Raw genomic sequence first — 17,390 nt, 5'->3', positions numbered from 1 at the left:
GAGTAGTATTTTCCCTTTATGAATTTTCCAAATATAAAAGAGTTGCAATTTAAGAACAACCAATTTATGCCAAGTAGAACCCACTTATTCCTAAGCGATTCTATTAAACAAGATTAAAAGTCTTGAGTTCTTGATATTCAATTCTACCAAACCATAACTCGCTTTTCCAAGTAAAGAAAGAGTAAAATGGAATAGATTAATGTTTGCAACCACCATCCAGAAATAAAGAACAAGAATTGAATAAATATCAACTAACCATTATATATATATATATATATATATATATATATATATATATATATATATATTCAATGTTAAACACCCATTAACATTATACCCATCTAGGGTCTACAATTTAAAACTAGCTACTCATTCTAAAATACAAAAATAAAGTATTTAATAAAGCCATAAATCATATAAAGTGCAAGATTCCTTCTTCACAACCTCCAAATAAATAAAGTATTCAATGCTCTCTAAAGAAGACCTTGTTTAAGACTTGAATGCCCCACAAAAACCCTAGGTATTCTCTTTATAGTGGACCAAAAGTCATACTCAAAACGGACAAAAAATACCCCTTCAGATGACTTAAGCAATGGCATACTGGTCGCCGACCAGTTGTGCGGACCGCATATTGAACATTCCATCGCAGACTTGTTGAGTTCCAGATCTAGCGTCCATCACAGAACAATTATGCGGTCCACATGTGTGTTATGCGACCGCATATACTGTCGTATATCACGCTAAGGTCTGTCTTCTACTGGAGTTATGCGGCTCGCATGGGTGTTATGCGACTTCATAATGTACTGCATATTTGCTTCTTCAATTGGCCCAAAAGATTGTCTCTATTTGCGATCAGCAGGTCAGTTTGCGGTCTGCATGTGAGTTATGTGACCGCATACTTGATCAGAATTAACCAAAAATGCATTAAAAGACAAGTTAAAATCCAAGTAATTCGTATCAATTGTGCCGAAATTCTACTGTACATCAACACCCCCAACTTAAGCTCTTGCTTGTCCTCAAGCAACTAAAACAAAACTATCCTATTCTATACTACTTTTATTTCCGACATTCCACAAAATAGTAGTGACTATAGATGGTTTTGACTGACAACTAACAAGCATGTAACCCCATTTGTTTGCCCTTCCTGAAAAACTACTTATCATTCGATCATTCGACAAATCTATTCGTGATCTTAGAGCCTCGACCAACATGACAAAATGCTATTGACAGTGAAGTGCACTTGTGTTCTACTTCAAGAATCTATCTTTTGCTAAGTCTTACAATTCATGCGCACTCACAACAAAGAAAATCCCCACTCACATATATATACAAGGGATGCAATAAAAATAATCTAACACTCGAAACGAAAGCTACATGTACCAGTCCATATGCTTGCCCTTATTTTAACTTTGCCGCTATCTCAGCAATGATTGACCGTAGATCACTAAGGACTTTTCACGGGTTATAATGTAGGCTTTGGAACGGGTTGGATGAATATTTAGGAATGAGGTGGTTATACCCTCCTTGAATTTTACATATATTATGATATTTTACTACATATCCCTTGTTTACCTCGGGTTACCGACTTAGAACCACTTCAAAGTATTTTCTTCACTTTCTACAAGACTCCACTCTTTTTTCTCTCTTTTTTGTTTTTTTTTTCTTTTCTTTTTGGAGCTTGCATTTTGTTATATACACAACTTTAAGGTTATTGCTTCTTTTTTTTATTATACATACAGTAGAAAACCTTGCCAATCTTTACTTTATAACGACACCCCTAACTTAGGCTTTAAGCCTCAATCTCATACATTCAAGGAGAGATGGGTTCAAAAGAAGGAATTACTTGACAGAAAGGGTAAAGGTTTGTAATGTGGTAGCCAATGAAAGGTTAAATGCTCAAAGGGGGTAACTAGGGTAATTAATGTACCAGGGAGGTCAATTTAGGCAAAACTGGCTAGTAATCACAAAGAGAGCCTATGATCATTTCAACATCCAATAATTAACTTGAGAGTCGCACTAAGAAACCAACCGGGCAAGTTCTAGACATCACAAGTTAGACATGTGCATTATTCATACAAATCCTCACTCACTCACAATACATGAATTGTTCAACTCAACATAGTTTCAGCCCTCAAGTGACACAAAGCAACTCAACACTTTCATCTCAACATATGTAAAATTTTGAATAAGCATAGAGTCAAAAATCGAGCCTCAAATCCACAAGAATGACTAATCGACAAATTGTTTTTTTTAGATTCAAAAGAAGGAAGGGTATCATATATTTACAACACATGGCACATGCTTTGAGCTATACAGTCAATACCAAATAAGTCAAAACATTTCATACTACTACCATAGTTTTAGTATTACACCTTCCGAAAAGAACTCAACGAAGAAAAACCAAAGGGAATTCATTGCTAAACTACAAGAGTTTTATATACAAACATAGGGTACAACAAGCTAAACTACAAGAGTGTCATATACGAACATGTGGTACAACAAAATATTTCTACAAAACATGGGTACAAGATTATGATCATAACTACCCTATCCCCAACCAAAGATAATGCATTGTCTCCAATGCATATATAAAGCAAAAATAAAGCTCACAGACTCCCTTGGGCACATTAGGTGCTCGGGAGAGCTGAAGGATCTGGGACATTTGCGGGAGTGGCTACTGGTAGTGAAACTGCAACTGGTGGGACCTCGGACTGAGTAGTATTCGCCATGGCTGGAGCAAGAGGCTCCAACTGCTGGGAGGGTAGAGCAGGAAGCTCCACCTGCAGTGAGGCTGGAGCTGGGGCCTGGGAGCTGCTAGCCTCGCCCTGTGATGGCTGAGTGGTCGAGGGATGAGCCTTGGCGAGCAAATGTACTAGTGAATGTGCAATTGTTGTCTGCACGACTACTTCCTCTTCATCCTCTGCCCTTGTAGAGACAACAACCTGTTTACCCTTTCCTGGATGTCCCTCAGTATCCTCACCTAGTGCCTCTTCATTTGTCTCCTCATCTCTTGTCTCCCCTTCATCGGACTCCTCAGTATCTCCAGATTGCTCATCTGAAAGAACATCCATATGAGTAGGAAGAGACTGATCCTTGGAGTCCTCAATAAGATGTGCCTCTAGGATATCATCAATGTTGTGAAGTCAATGTCTATGCCTGGGACAGAAGTGTCAGCACCCTGCTCTCCATCTTTCAGGAGGAAGGCTGTCAAATCAAACTCTAAATTCTGCATCTTCTGCAGCTCAACTTTCAAGTCAGTCACATCTGTCCGGAGCTAAGGCAGACCTCCAACTTCATCCCACTGGACCTTCTTAAGACGCGCTTCAATGCTCTTGAGGAGATCCTCATAAGTCTGATGTTGCTACTGGAGAACAGTCACGGAGGATTGGATATGGGTCAATACCTGTCGGATGAGGTTGGGAATTTCCTTGATAAGCCAGTCTACCTTAGCATTAACATGCTGAGCAAGTAGACCCAGCTTGGACAGAGCTGGTAAAGGAATCTGGGGCTGTGGAGTAGAGGCTGTGGAGTAGGAGTGGATGCAGCTGGAGCAGGAGAAGTGTCCGGCAGTGCTGAACTCTCTAATACTACTATATCTGTTGGAGGAGGAACGTGAGTCTCAGCCGGAGCTGCAGTTTTTTTTGCCACTGCGTCGCTAATTCTCATGATGTCGAAGTCTTTGGTAGCGTTCTCCATTTTGTCTTGCTTAGGCAGAGGGGGCACACTTGCAGCTTGGAAAAGAGTAGTGATCAGGCAGGGGAAAGGAAGAGATGTCTGTTTCTTATTGGCTCTAATTCCTATCTCTTGGAAAATTATCTCCCCCACATCAATCTTGATCCCTGTCATGATGCGTGCAATGAGAAGTGCTTTCTCAATATTTATGTCGGTTTCATTTCTAGGTGACATCAGACGGGATGTAACAAAGTTAAGCCAGTAGCGACCCTCCATTGTGAGATCCTCTTTGAAGATTTTGTGTCTTGGGTCAATCCAGGCTGGTGTCCCCTTTTTTCTTACTGAGGTAACCCAGGCACACTAATTGTGCTTGTTGGATACCTTGGCATCATATTTAGCTGTTCCAGACCATCAATTCTCAAAATACCGTTCATTTATCATATCAGGACCACAACCAATTTCAACCCCTCGTACGTACTTGGAAAAGATCCGGTTGCACTTCTGTGAAGCACTCCTTGAGGCACATATGAAGCATAAAATCCCTCACAATTGTCTCATTTTATTCATATGGCATCTTAGTGAAGAATTCCCACTTTCTCTGTTTGATGTTTTCAAGTATGCGAGGGTAATGCTCCAACAGCCCATTTAAGCTCAATTGCTTTTCCTCTAGAATGTTCCTCTTTGAAAGCCATGCTTTATACAAATCTATGAAACCCTTGACCCCAAACCAGAGGTTAAGGTCCCCTCCAAGCTTCCTCCGTGCCTCACCCTGTAGATCAATAGTAGGTCCAAGGTCACTCTGTGACTCCTCCTCTTCAGATTGGGAGTAGTGCTCAGTATTAATGCGGAGTGCCTGAGATCGCTGCCTTTTTTCTTGTTGTTCTTGTTGGCTAGGATTTGCATCCCATTTCTATCGACTACCGGGCGGTGTTCGTGATGGATTAGACCTCTTTGGTGCCATGTCTATTGTGAAAGAGCTCAGGGATAGACATCAAATATAAAAGAAAAAAGAACAAAACAAAATAATTTTTTTTACTATGCGATGACTTATGCGGTTGCATATCAAGTATGCGGATTGCAGAACTATCGTGTACGTGCAGAAGCAAAAAGCCATTAGTATCTATACGATCGCAAAACCACCGCATAAGTGGTTGTACGGTCGCAAAAAGACCACATAATGGGGGCTATAAAGCCTGAAGGACTTCCTCAGTATGCAACACATATGTGGACCGCATAACAGGTATGCGATCGCAGAGTCGATCGCATAACCTGTTCTAACCTATGGCAAAATAAGGGACGAAATGCGGTGATTATGCGGATCGCAAAGCTATTATGCGGCCCGCAGAACTCATTGTCCTCGTGAAAATAATCCACTCCCCCCAAATCACGTGGGTTACTTTTTCCATTTATTCAAAATCTTAACTCCAGTACGATCAATTTCACAAGATAGAGAGAGAGGGGTACTCAGACTTTCCCCTCTTTGGTTTGTGGCCAAAGACACACAACCAATTCCTCAATTCACTCCTCACCGACTAAAATCAAAAACCTGCTCTCTACTATTATGCCATTCACCTCGTTAACCCATAAGCAATTAAGAACAATGACACAATTTGGCCAATCACATGCACAAAAATTTCATGGCAGTCTAGTTAAAGAAAAATGAGAGTGAACAAAAGAGAAAAGGAACCAGAAATCATACCTCAAGATAGACGATTCTACAATGGAAATGAGAGAACTTGTGAGTGTATTTTGATCCTAACTCGAGTTTGACCTTAGCAGATTGAGTGTTCTATGTCTTTCTTTTCTTCCCTTTTTTGTAGTTTCTTTGTTTTTATTATTTATGTCATTTAGATTAAGAAACTTGATCAGAATTAAACAAAAATGCATTAAAAGACAAGTTAAAATGTATGTAATTGGTATCAATTGTGCCGAAATTCTACGGCACATCAGGCCTCAAACAATATTAAAGTACCAAGTTAAAAGAAAGATAGATTTAAAGTAAGTCTCAATATTTTTAAGTTGGGAGATCTTTAGCATTGATACACCACCGTGTATTTAGCATGGAGTCCGATCTCAGCCCGACCAGCTAAGTCATCTCACCCCGAGACATCCACTTACAACACCACGATGTGCGCGGCATGGCATCTGATCTTAGCCCGATCGGTTAAGCCGTCTCACCACAATGTCATTTGGGTCGACAACACATCAAATATCGCTCGAAATAATATCATCCCATTAAAGGAGAAATATCTCAACAAATCAATCTCATCCCATATAAGGGAAAACAACCTCATCACATCAATATGAGTATTTACCCCTCAATTACTCCTACACCGGCATGTGTAGTTTAGGGGTTAGGTTACTTCGACCTACCCTTCCTCGGTGACTAAACAATACTCCCAAAGCATTTATTATTTAAAGGATTTATCACTCATTTAATAATCTATTGCATATCATTTATTTCATTGGCACCAATGGCCATAACATAATATCATTCTTGGCACGTTCGTCATACTTCATATTTCATACTCCCTTCTTTCACTTTAAAATATAATCATGTATTATCAACAACAAGACTTTTCAAATTAACACATGCGAGAAAATAAGAGTCTTAGGCACAATGAGATTTCTTACACAATTCGGCATAATAGCTTTCATTTGAGTTCCAATTGAAGTCACAACATTTTAATACATATCTCATACTTTGAATATGCTCCCGAAGAATAACATAATATGATAAGAATATTTGGAACACGTTTTGAACACACACACACACACACACGCACACACACACACACACATATATATATATATATATATATATATATATATATATATATATATATATATATATATAGCTTTCGACACCAAGCTTATTCGGAATAGTCAATTTATAATGAACAATTCGAAACTTAGAAGAACATCGTGAGATTCAATTCTAAGAGAGAAGTTTAGCCAACATACCTTTGCTTTGAGCTTCCTTAAGTTACTACAGTGTTCCGAAAAATCTTAGCAAGTTCGATCTGTTTGGAAATATAATAAAATTAAACACAAATTAGGAATAAATTCGTGGTTTCAGCTCATTTGGGATTTTATCAAATACTAGGTGGGCATTACTATTTCAAGGTCCTCCTATGGTGGATTCCTTCATCTAACAACCCAAATTCTTCCCATTTGAGCCCAACAACCTTCCCACGAGCCTTGATAGTTCATGCATGCATAAAAATCACTTCACACCCAAGAATCACACTCCCCATTAACCATCATTTTCCCCAAATTCGAAATTGAAACTAATGTGTGGAACCTTAACTCTTAGATGAAGAATTTGTGAGTTTTCCTTGTGGATTCTCCAACTTTTGAGGAAGGATTGATGAAATATATCTTAGAAACTCTCCTCTCACTCTAGAGCACTTCCTCACTCCAAAATTATCAAATTTTCACTTTACAAATGGTCCTTAACATCTATGCATCGAAATAGGGTCGGGTTATCAAAACTAGAAAATTGATACTCCGAACACAGCTTTGCTGTCAAGAGTGGATATGCGTTCCGCAAAATGGACCACAGAAGTGACACCAAGAACTGGGCAACTCGGGTTAGGTCTATGGCAGGACTGAAGTCCGTAGACTAGTTCCACGGTCACATAATTGGCCGCAGAATTCCCCTCTGGAAATCTTCATGCTAGGTATGTGATGTATTGTGCGTCCCACAAAAATATTATGCAGTTGCATATTGGACAGTAAAACATCCCTCCAAAATTGTCCATTTTTTTGTTGCACTCTGTGGATGATATGCAGCCCGTAGAGTGATTCTAGGGCTGCATAGTGCACCGCATGAATGCCCTGTTCTGTAGAAAAACTCTCCAACTTCCAATGCATTGTTTAACCTAAAAAGTCTATACCACGAAGAATTTCTACAACCATCAAACACATAAGCTTACCTTGGCACCACAAAACACCAAGTTTTAGGTGAAATTGTATGGGGGCTTACCTCACCCCCACGCCCGCCGCTTAGAATCATTCGTCCTTGAATGAAGGTCAAAATCCGCCATTAGCATCCAATGTGACCCAAATGTTTCTCAACACACATGCAATTCCAATTTTTTGACTAACTCTTTAATCTTTCAAAACTTTTGCAATATTTTCCCCTGTAGTTGGGCCTATCCACCTGTCAGAGAATTGCAGAAACCAATCCTGACTACATAACCATAAAACAACGTTGTAACACAATTATGGAGACAATATCGACTACACCGCTATAAACATTATATTACCGAAAGAAACATCCTTAACATGAACTGTAAAAGTGAGACATAATTCATAGAAAGTAAACTCTTAACATTTTCATAGAACATAGCCACCTTAAATACATAGTCAGTCAAACAAATGGGGGAACTTCCTCTTCATCTCTTCCTCGACCTCCCAATTGGCCTCTTCAACTTGCTGGTTTCGCCATAGCACTTTCAAGGAGCCAATTTCTTTATTTCTTAGGTTTCGGACTTGCCTATCAAGAATGGCAACTAGAATTTCTTCACAGGTCAATTTTCGATTAACCTTAATAGTCACAACCGGAAAAATGAGTGCCAATTTCCGATTACCTTTTTCAATATGGATATATGAAATACTAGGTGTACCAATGACATCTCCGGTGGTATCAATCCTGTATGCCACCTGAACAATCCTTTGAATGATTCTGTATGATCCGACAAACCTATGACTCAATTTTCTTTTCATACCAAACCGCATTATACCCATTATGGGGAAAACCTTCAAGAATACCCAATGATCTTCTTTGAACTCGAAATTCCTACGACAAACATCCGAATCGGACTTATGACAACTCTGAGCAGTTTTCAACCGCTCCTTAATGATCTTAACCTTCTCCATATCCTGATGCACGAGGTTTGATCCTATCAACTGTGCTTCCCTAATCTCAAACCACCCAATAGGAGATCTACACCTCTTACCATATAGAGCCTCGAATGAAGCCATCTGAATGCTAGCATGATAACTATTATTGTACGCAAATTATATGAGTGAAAACTGATAATCCCAGCTACCGTTAAAGTCAAGAACACAAGAGCGCAACGTATCCTCAAGCATCTAAATAGTCTATTTTGGGTGTCCATCAGTCTGCGAGTGAAAGATTGTACTAAAATTCACCTCAGTGCGAAAACCTTGATGAAATTTCATCAAAATATTAGTCGTGAACTGTGCCCCTTGACCCGAAATAATATAAACTGGAGTGTTGTGCAACCTGACTATCTCCTTGATATATAACTAAGCATATTGTTCTACTATGTAGGTAGACCTATCAAGTAAGAAGTGTGCTGATTTTGTGTGTTGATCCACAATCACCCAAATCGAGTCGAACTTGCGAGGCGTGCGAGGTAGTCCCACCACAAATTCCATATTGATCATCCCCCATTTCCATATTGGAATTTCTATGTTCTGTGCCAACCTATCGGGCCTTTGATGTTCGGCCTTTACTTGTTGACAATTTGGACATCTTGCCACAAAGTCCGCTACATTCCTCTTCATAACATTCCACAAGTAGACTTCCTTAAGATCATGAGACATCTTTGTAGAACGTGGGTGCATGGAATACCTGGATGTGTGAGCCTCATTCATGATTCTTTCTAGGAGACCATCTAGATTAGCAACACATAATCGCCCTTGGTACCCTAGAGTACCATCAACTATGCCAAGAGAAAAAGCCATGGTCTTATGTTTGTGAATCCCCTCCTTCAACTGTACCAGCAATGGATCGTCGTACTACTTCTCCTTGACTTCCACAACAAGCGATGATTCATCCCTATTTGGCACAACTACCCCTCCTTCACCAAAGTCTGCAAGACGAACCCCCAATATAGCCAAGCGATGAACCTCCTTGGTTAACGACCTTTAGTATGTCCCCATGTGAGCCAAACTACCCGTAGATTTCTACCTTAGAGCATCCTCCACAAAATAAGGCTTCCCCAAATGATATAAGATATCGATGTCGTAATCCTTGAGTAACTCATGCCATCTTCTCTGACTCAGATTCAATTCTTTTGTTTGAAAATATATTGAACGCTCTTATGGTCCGTGAATATATCCATATGGACTCCGTACAAGTACTGACGCCAAATCTTCAACGCAAACACCACCACCACAAGTTCTATGTCATGTGTCCGATAGTTCTTCTCATGATTCTTGAGTTGCCTAGAAGCATAAGGATCACCTTGCCATGTTTCGTCAATAAACACTTAGTCCTATTCTTGAGGCATCACAATATACCACAAACCCATATGTACCCTCTTGTAGGGTTAACACCGGTGCTATAGTCGATCTTGATTTCAACTCTTGGAAGCTCCTTTCACAAACATCTGACCAATGGAACTTAACGTCCTTCTGCATGAACTTTCTGTAATACCCAGCTAATCCCAAGAAACTACGAATCTCTATTGGGGTTGTAGATCTAGGCCATTTCTTCACCACTGCAATCTTCTGAGGATCAACCTTAATTCCTTCTTTGGAGATAACGTGACCCACGAATGTGACAGATTCAATCCATAATTCACATTTTGGAAACATCGCATACAACTGGTGCTGATATAGAGTCTGCATAATCGCCTTGAGATTGTCGGCATGGTTCTCTCGACTTCGTGAATATACTGGAATATCAGCAATGAACACTATCACTAAATAGTCGAGTAACAGTTTGAAAGCTCAGTTCATAAGATCCCTAAAAGTTGTCGGGGTATTTGTTAGTCGAAAAGACATTACAAGAAATTCAGACTGCCTATACTAGATTTTAAAAGCTTTTTTTTGAATATCCTGCTCCCCGATCTTTAATTGGTGATAGCTGAATCTTAAATCAATCTTGGAGAAATACTTTGTATCCTGCAATTGATCAAATAATTCATATATCCTTGGCAATGGGTAGTTATTCTTGATTGTGACCTTATCGAGTTGACGATAGTTGATACGCATCCTAAGTGACTCATCTTTCTTACTTACAAAAACAACCGGTGCAACCCAAGGTGACACACTCGGCCGAATGAAAACTTTCTCTAAAAAGTCCTTCAACTTCTCCTTTAGTTCCTTCAAATTTGTCGATGCCATTATGTGGGGTGGAATAGATATAGGCTGCATGCCTAGCAACACATCAATACCAAAATAAATCTCCCTATCCGGTGGGATCATACGGAGCTCATCAGAAAAGACCTCTAGAAATTGATTCACCACTGGTACTGACTCAAGTGTAGGTACCTCAGCATCGGTGTCTGTAACCCGGACCAAATGGTAAATACACCCCTTGTTAATCATCTCTGTGGCCTTATGGTAGGAAATAAACTTACTCCTCGGCACTACATCATCCCCCTTCTGTCCTAGTTTAGCGATCAAGCTTGGCAAAACCAGAATAAAGCCAGTCCATCCCTATTTTTGCATCAAATCAACCATTCCCAATTCAATAAGATTGGCCATGGTGTCCAGACCGCGCACAGTGACAACACAATCCCTATAAATGGCGCGGCCACAATAGACTCACCAATTGGAATAGATATAGAGAATGACTCATGAAGCTGTTCAAGCTCTATCCCAACTTCCATAGCAACATAAGGAGTACATATGACAAAGCCGAACCGGGATCGATAAGAGAATATATATCATGATATTTGACAGTCAATATACCTGTGACAACATATGGAGAAACATCTGAACTCTGGCAAACCATCATAGCATGGAAATGGATGGTTCCTCCCAAACTCTGTGCACTACCCAAGCTACACCACATCATGTGGGTGTTGGAGTGCCTCGAGTCGGATGAGGTGCCGCACATGTAGTGGCTGCAGAACTGGCTGGTTGTGTCGTACATGTGTCCACACCCTGGCGGGACTAATGGCAATCCCTTTAAATGTGACCCTTGATACCACACCAATAGCATATGGTGTGGTCCATGTAGCAAGCCCCAAAATGCATCTTCCCTCACCTTGGGCATAGGGGCCTCCGCTGCTACTACAATCTCTCTCCAGGACGACCTAGCTAGCAGGGTCCTCTATTGCCCTGTCTAGGCGTGAAATGACTCGTCCCTACTGACTGGGCCCTGATGGTTGTGCACTATTGAAGACTGAGCAACGTACTGGGATGACACTGATAACCCTCCCTGAATGTTTACTGGCCACCACCACTGGAAGAACCACCATGGTTGCCCACTAACCGAGCCTTGTCGCTACCCTCCCACTCCATCCTATTCTTCAATTTGTCGAGCTCTGTGTCTTGGGAAAATGCCACCATCTTCCCATAGTTCATATACGAATTCAAGGAAGTTGTAGCGGCTTCATTAATAACCAGGGGATGAGGCCCTATACAAACTAACGCACTCTAGCCTCCATAGTGGGCAACATGTAGATGGTATAATCGAACAGACGTGCGAATCTCATGAGATACTCCCACACACTCATTCTACCTTGTTTCAAGCTCTCAAACTCAGTGGCATGGGCTGCCTTAGTCTCGACATGCAAGAAATGATCAATGAAGGTGTCGACAAACTTGCTTCACCTCATCGGAGGGATCCCCTCCTCATAGGAGTCCTCCCACATTTCAAACCAAGAATAGATCACCCTTTTCAGGCGGTAGGAGGACAACTCCACTCCTTCTATCTTACTGGCACGCATAACTCAGAGGGTCGTGTGAATCACATCAATAAAGTCTTGGGGGTCCTCCTCAGGATCAGTACCTATTAACACCGGAAGATCCAACTAAAGAAACGCGTTCACCCTGGAATTAGCAGAATCATGCAGCTGACTAGATGAAGTAGCTGCGACATTCGATCTCTAGGACTGGGAAGCAACTATAGCTCCCCTAAGATTCCAATTCAAAACACAAGAACCAGAAGCTGGGACTGGAGGTGGAATAGATGTACCGTCAACATGAGTAGGGATTGGTGTAGTTGGAGCAGGAGTAGTAGAATCAGGCGGTTATAGTAGCTACGATAATATCCTCACCCCTCGGGTGCTCACCCGCGTCTTCAGGTATAGAATCAACTGCCACTCTTGTGGTGGAATTGGCTTCTTGGCTAGTTCTTGCTTTCTTTGTAGGCGCCATATACTGAAACATAGAGCAATGCACGAGTTAGAGGAGGAACAGTCTTACAATCAGCGCTATCACACGATCTAGGAAATTAAAGAAGGCTATGATTCCTAAATGCCCAAGTAGCATCCAAATTATTTATGTGGTCGACAACATACCGATAAAAAGGACTCTACTAGACACGGTTTCGAAATGTCCAAGGACACTTGAAAACCTTAGGCTCTAGTACCAAGCTTGTAATGGCCCGACCTCGGAGAGCGTGACCATGCTCAATCGAGCTAACACGGCCAAACAATCCTGTGCAATGCCTTCTACTCGAACTCGCCCATGAATAAAGAGAAGACACATTTCACTAATCGGATAATGAGAAGGTTACATGAAAAAATAAAATTTCATTAGAGTTAGAACATCCTTCATGATTTCCCAAAATATTACATTACACATTCATGGTTTATAAGTGGAAACCTATGATACAAATACAATATTTCTATTTTGACTTCCCAAAACAAAGGTACCACCCACGTTATGTCTGTGGAGCCTCAAATAGATAGAAAAGAGTAGAATGATGGTGCCGGCAACAAGGATCCGATTATACTTTAAAATAATATTTATAAAGGAATAAGAGATACAAGAGCCCAAAAGAAATAGGGTTCACCAAGTTAGCTGAGGAGAGGGCGCACTGCTATCACTAATCAATACCGCCTACTGTGGAACCACTTACATCCATTAAAGATACATTGCCCCCGACGAAAGGGGCGTTAGTATATATGGAATAGTACTAGTATGAAAAAACAAACACCCCTTCAATAGAACAAGTAACAGTACAATGAGAAAGATATATGGAATCAATGAGGGCCTCAAACAATATTAAAGTACCAATTTAAGTGAAAGACAGACATCAAGCAAGTTTCAATATTTTTAAGTTGGGAGATCTTTAGTACCGATACACCATCGTATTTTTAGCATGGAGTATGACCGGCTAAGCCGTCTCACTGTGAGACATCCACTGACAATACCACCATATGCACGGCATGGCATCCGATCTCAACCCAATCAGCTACGATGTCTCACCACAATGTGGTTGACATCACATCACATCCCATTTAAGCAAAAATATATCAACACATCAATCTTATCCCATATGAGGGGAAACAACATCATTAGATCAATATGGGGATTTACCCATCAATCACTCATACACGAGCACGTGTAGTATCGGGGTGAGGTTACTTTGACCTACCCTTCCTCAATGACTAAAATATACTCCCAAAGCATTTATTATTTAAAGGATTTACCACTCATTAATAACCATTTACATATCATTCATTTCATTGGCACAAATGGCCATATTGTAATATCATTCTTGGCATGTTGGTCGTACTTCGTATTTCATACTAACTTCTTTCACTTTCAAATATCATCATGGATCATCAACAACAAGACTTTTCAAAGTAAGACTTTAAATACACATGTAAGAAAATAAGAGTCTTAGGCACAAAGACAATTTTTTTACAATTTGGCATAATAGCTTTCATTTGAGCTCAACATGAGGTCACAACTTTCTAATACATAACCGATACTTTGAACATGCTCTCGAAGAATAACATAACATGATAAACATATCCGAAATACATTTTGAACACACACACACACACACACACTACAGTCACAAAGTGGACCGCATAATGGATATGTGGTCCGTAAAATGGTCCACAGAAGTGATGCCAAGAACTAAGCTGCTAGAGTCAGGTCTGCGATAGGTCTGCAGTCCGTAGACCAGTCCTGCGGTCGCATAATGTGACACAGAATTCCCCTCCGGAAATCTTCGTGCTTGGTCTACGTTGGATTGTGTGCCCCGAGAAAACATTATACGATTGCGTATTGGGCAATAAAACGTCCCTCCAAAATTGACCATTTTTCTATTGCACTCTACGGTGGATCTATACCTCGTAGAGTGATTCTACGGCTGCATAGTAGACCGCAAAAATGGCCTGTTCTACAAAAAAAAATCTCCAACTCCCCATGCACTATTCAACCCAAAAGTGCATACGACGAAGAATTTCTACAATCATCAAACACATAAGCTTGCCTCGGCACTACGAAACCCCAGATTTTAGGTGAAATTTTACGGGGCCTTACAATTTTATTTCAGTGGTGACTACTTATTCTTCAGATCAGCTGACTCAGTTCATGGCATGCTGGTATCCATCATCTATGACCGGGGTACGTAGTTTACATCATGGTTCTGCAGGGCCATATAATGTGAGTTAGGAAAGTAGGTTGAGTTGAGTACAACATTTCATACTCAGATGGATGGACAGTCCGAGCGCACTATTTAGATATTAGAGGATAAGCTTCGTATATGTGGGATGGAGTTTGGGGGGTGTTGGAATCAATTCTTGCCGCTTGCGGAGTTTGCTTACAATAACAACTACTAGTCCATCATTCAGATGGCTCTGTATGAGGCCTTGTATGGGAGGCGGTGTCGGTCTCTGGTGGATTGGTTTGAGCTGGGTAAGGCTAGGCTATTGGGTAAAGACTTGGTTCAGGAATCTTTGGAAAAGATTAAATATATTCAAGATTGCCTTTGCGTAGCCCAATCTAGATAGAAAAATTATGCATATCGAAAGGTTTGCGACGTTGCATTCATGGTTGGGGAGCGAGTCTTACTCCAGGTTTTGCCAAAAAAAGGTATCATAAGGTTCGAAAATAATAGCAAGTTGAGCCATTGGTATATCAGTCCTTTTGAGATTCTTGAGAGTATTGGAGAGGTGGCCTATAGGCTTGCGCTACCACCTAGTCTAGCTGCAGTTTATCCAGTATTCCATGTTTCTATGCTCTGGAAGTATCATGGCGATCCATCTTATCTATTGGATTTCAGCTCAACCAAGTTGGACAAGGATTTTTCTTATGTTGAGGAGCCGTGGCCATTTTGGACAAGCAGGTTCGAAACTTGAGGTAGAAGAACATTGCTTCAGTGAAGATTCAGTGGAGGGGTCAGCCAGTCGAGGAGGCCACTTTGGAGACCGAGAATGATATTCGTAGACATTATCCTCATCTTTTCACCACTTGAGGTATGTCTCTATACTCGTTCGAGGACGAGCATTTGTTTTAAGAGAAGGAGGACGTAACGACGTGGACGGTTGTTTTGAGTATCTTAGCCTCGATTCCCTATTTATTGCCTCATTTATGTTATATTGTGGGTAGGTGACTTTCCAGGACTGTTTGTTTTTGGTTTCGGGCGAGTTTCAGAGTTGAATGGTACATATAGTCCCTTAGTCAGAGCTTTAAGTTGAAATGGTTGATCGTAGTATGTATTTTGTGTGGATGATTCCGAATTGGAGTGTTGATGGTTCCAATAGTTCTATATGGTGATTTTGGTCTTAGGAGTATGTTCGTATGTATATTTGGAGGTTCGTGGGTCGTTTCAGCGTGAATTGGTGAAAGTTAGGAAATTTAAGGTTTTGAAGATTAGAAAGTTTGACAGGGAGTTGACTTTATTTATATCGTAATCGGATCCCTATTTCGAAAGTTGAAATAGGTTTGTCATGTCATTTATGACTTGTGTGCAAAATTTAAAGTGAATCGGAGTTGTTTTGGTATGAATCGGCATTGGTTTCAGAACTCAAAAATTCATAGTTTCATAGGCTTGAATTGGGGTTGCGATTTGTAGAATCGATGTAATTTTATGTGATTTTTGGCCTAGAGGAGGTCCGTTATGTGTTTATGAACATACATGTATATTCAGACGGGGCTTTCGGGGACCTGGGTGTGATTCAGATCGAATCCAGAACAAGTTTGGACTTGTGAGATTTGGTGAAGCATTGCTGCTTCTGGTGCAATCACACATGCGTATTATGTGCCGCATGTGCGGCCCTCGAGCTAGTGGATTTTGGCATGCCCAGCTGGTACCGCAGGTGCAGTACATATTCCACAGAAGCGGAGGCGCAGAGCGGAAGGGGCATCGCAGGAGCAGTGTTGAGTGAGCTAGATAATGAGCGTAGGTGCGGTCGATACTCTACAGATACGGGATAAAAAAAGCAATCCATTGGTCATAGAAGCATTAGCGCTAGTGCGCTTTGGTGGTCGCAGATGGGCATTCCCAAAACGTAATTCATGGCCACACCTGCGATGGAATTTTGGCAGGTGCGGAGCCGGAGATGCGGTTGTGGATTCACAGGTGCAAATTCCCTTGGCAGAAAAGACCTAAGTCGGGAGTTTGATTTCATAGTCCATTTTTGGACCTAGAGATCTCGGTTTGTGGTAATTTTTGGGATTTTTCAAGTAAAACTTTGGGGTAAGAAATCCTAACTCGGTTTTGGTTAAATTACACTATTTTATTGTTAATTTTATCATTTAATTAGTGATTTGAGTTGGAAATTTGAGAAAAAATTCTGAAAACTTCTTAGGCTAAAATTTTGGGTTATAAAAGGCAATTTGAGGCCCGATTTAAATAATTCTTGTCTTGGATGACTCGTTATTGAATGAGTGTTCGAATTTTGTAATATTAGTCGGGTTCCGAGATGCGGGTCCGGGTTGACGTTTTGAGTTGACTTTTTATTTCTTTGCGAAGAACGTAATTTTATTGTTCAAAATCTCCTATAGTTATATTTATAGTATGAAGTTGTTTTGGCTAGATTCGAGCC

At 40.6% G+C, this 17,390-nt stretch overlaps 2 protein-coding genes across 2 annotated transcripts; both read right to left on the bottom strand.

The window, feature by feature from the left end:
- Positions 1-8,043: 8,043 nt before the first annotated feature.
- On the bottom strand, positions 8,044-9,390 carry LOC138883097 (uncharacterized). The gene is made up of 2 exons (XM_070163758.1): positions 9,278-9,390; positions 8,044-8,680 (listed from the first exon to the last, which is right to left on the bottom strand). Exons 1-2 carry the CDS (start codon positions 9,388-9,390, stop codon positions 8,044-8,046), a joined length of 750 nt encoding a protein of 249 aa, XP_070019859.1.
- A 54-nt stretch (positions 9,391-9,444) lies between these two features.
- Positions 9,445-10,278, bottom strand: LOC138883096 (uncharacterized mitochondrial protein AtMg00860-like). Its single transcript, XM_070163757.1, has 2 exons — positions 9,966-10,278; positions 9,445-9,518 (listed from the first exon to the last, which is right to left on the bottom strand). The coding sequence occupies exons 1-2, from the start codon at positions 10,276-10,278 to the stop codon at positions 9,445-9,447; spliced, it is 387 nt and encodes a 128-aa protein (XP_070019858.1).
- Between the last annotated feature and the right edge of the window lie 7,112 nt (positions 10,279-17,390).

Source organism: Nicotiana sylvestris, chromosome 12 (genome assembly GCF_000393655.2).
Source record: "Nicotiana sylvestris chromosome 12, ASM39365v2, whole genome shotgun sequence".
Classification (NCBI taxonomy): domain Eukaryota; kingdom Viridiplantae; phylum Streptophyta; class Magnoliopsida; order Solanales; family Solanaceae; genus Nicotiana; species Nicotiana sylvestris.
This window is presented reverse-complemented; position numbering and strand designations above follow the sequence as displayed.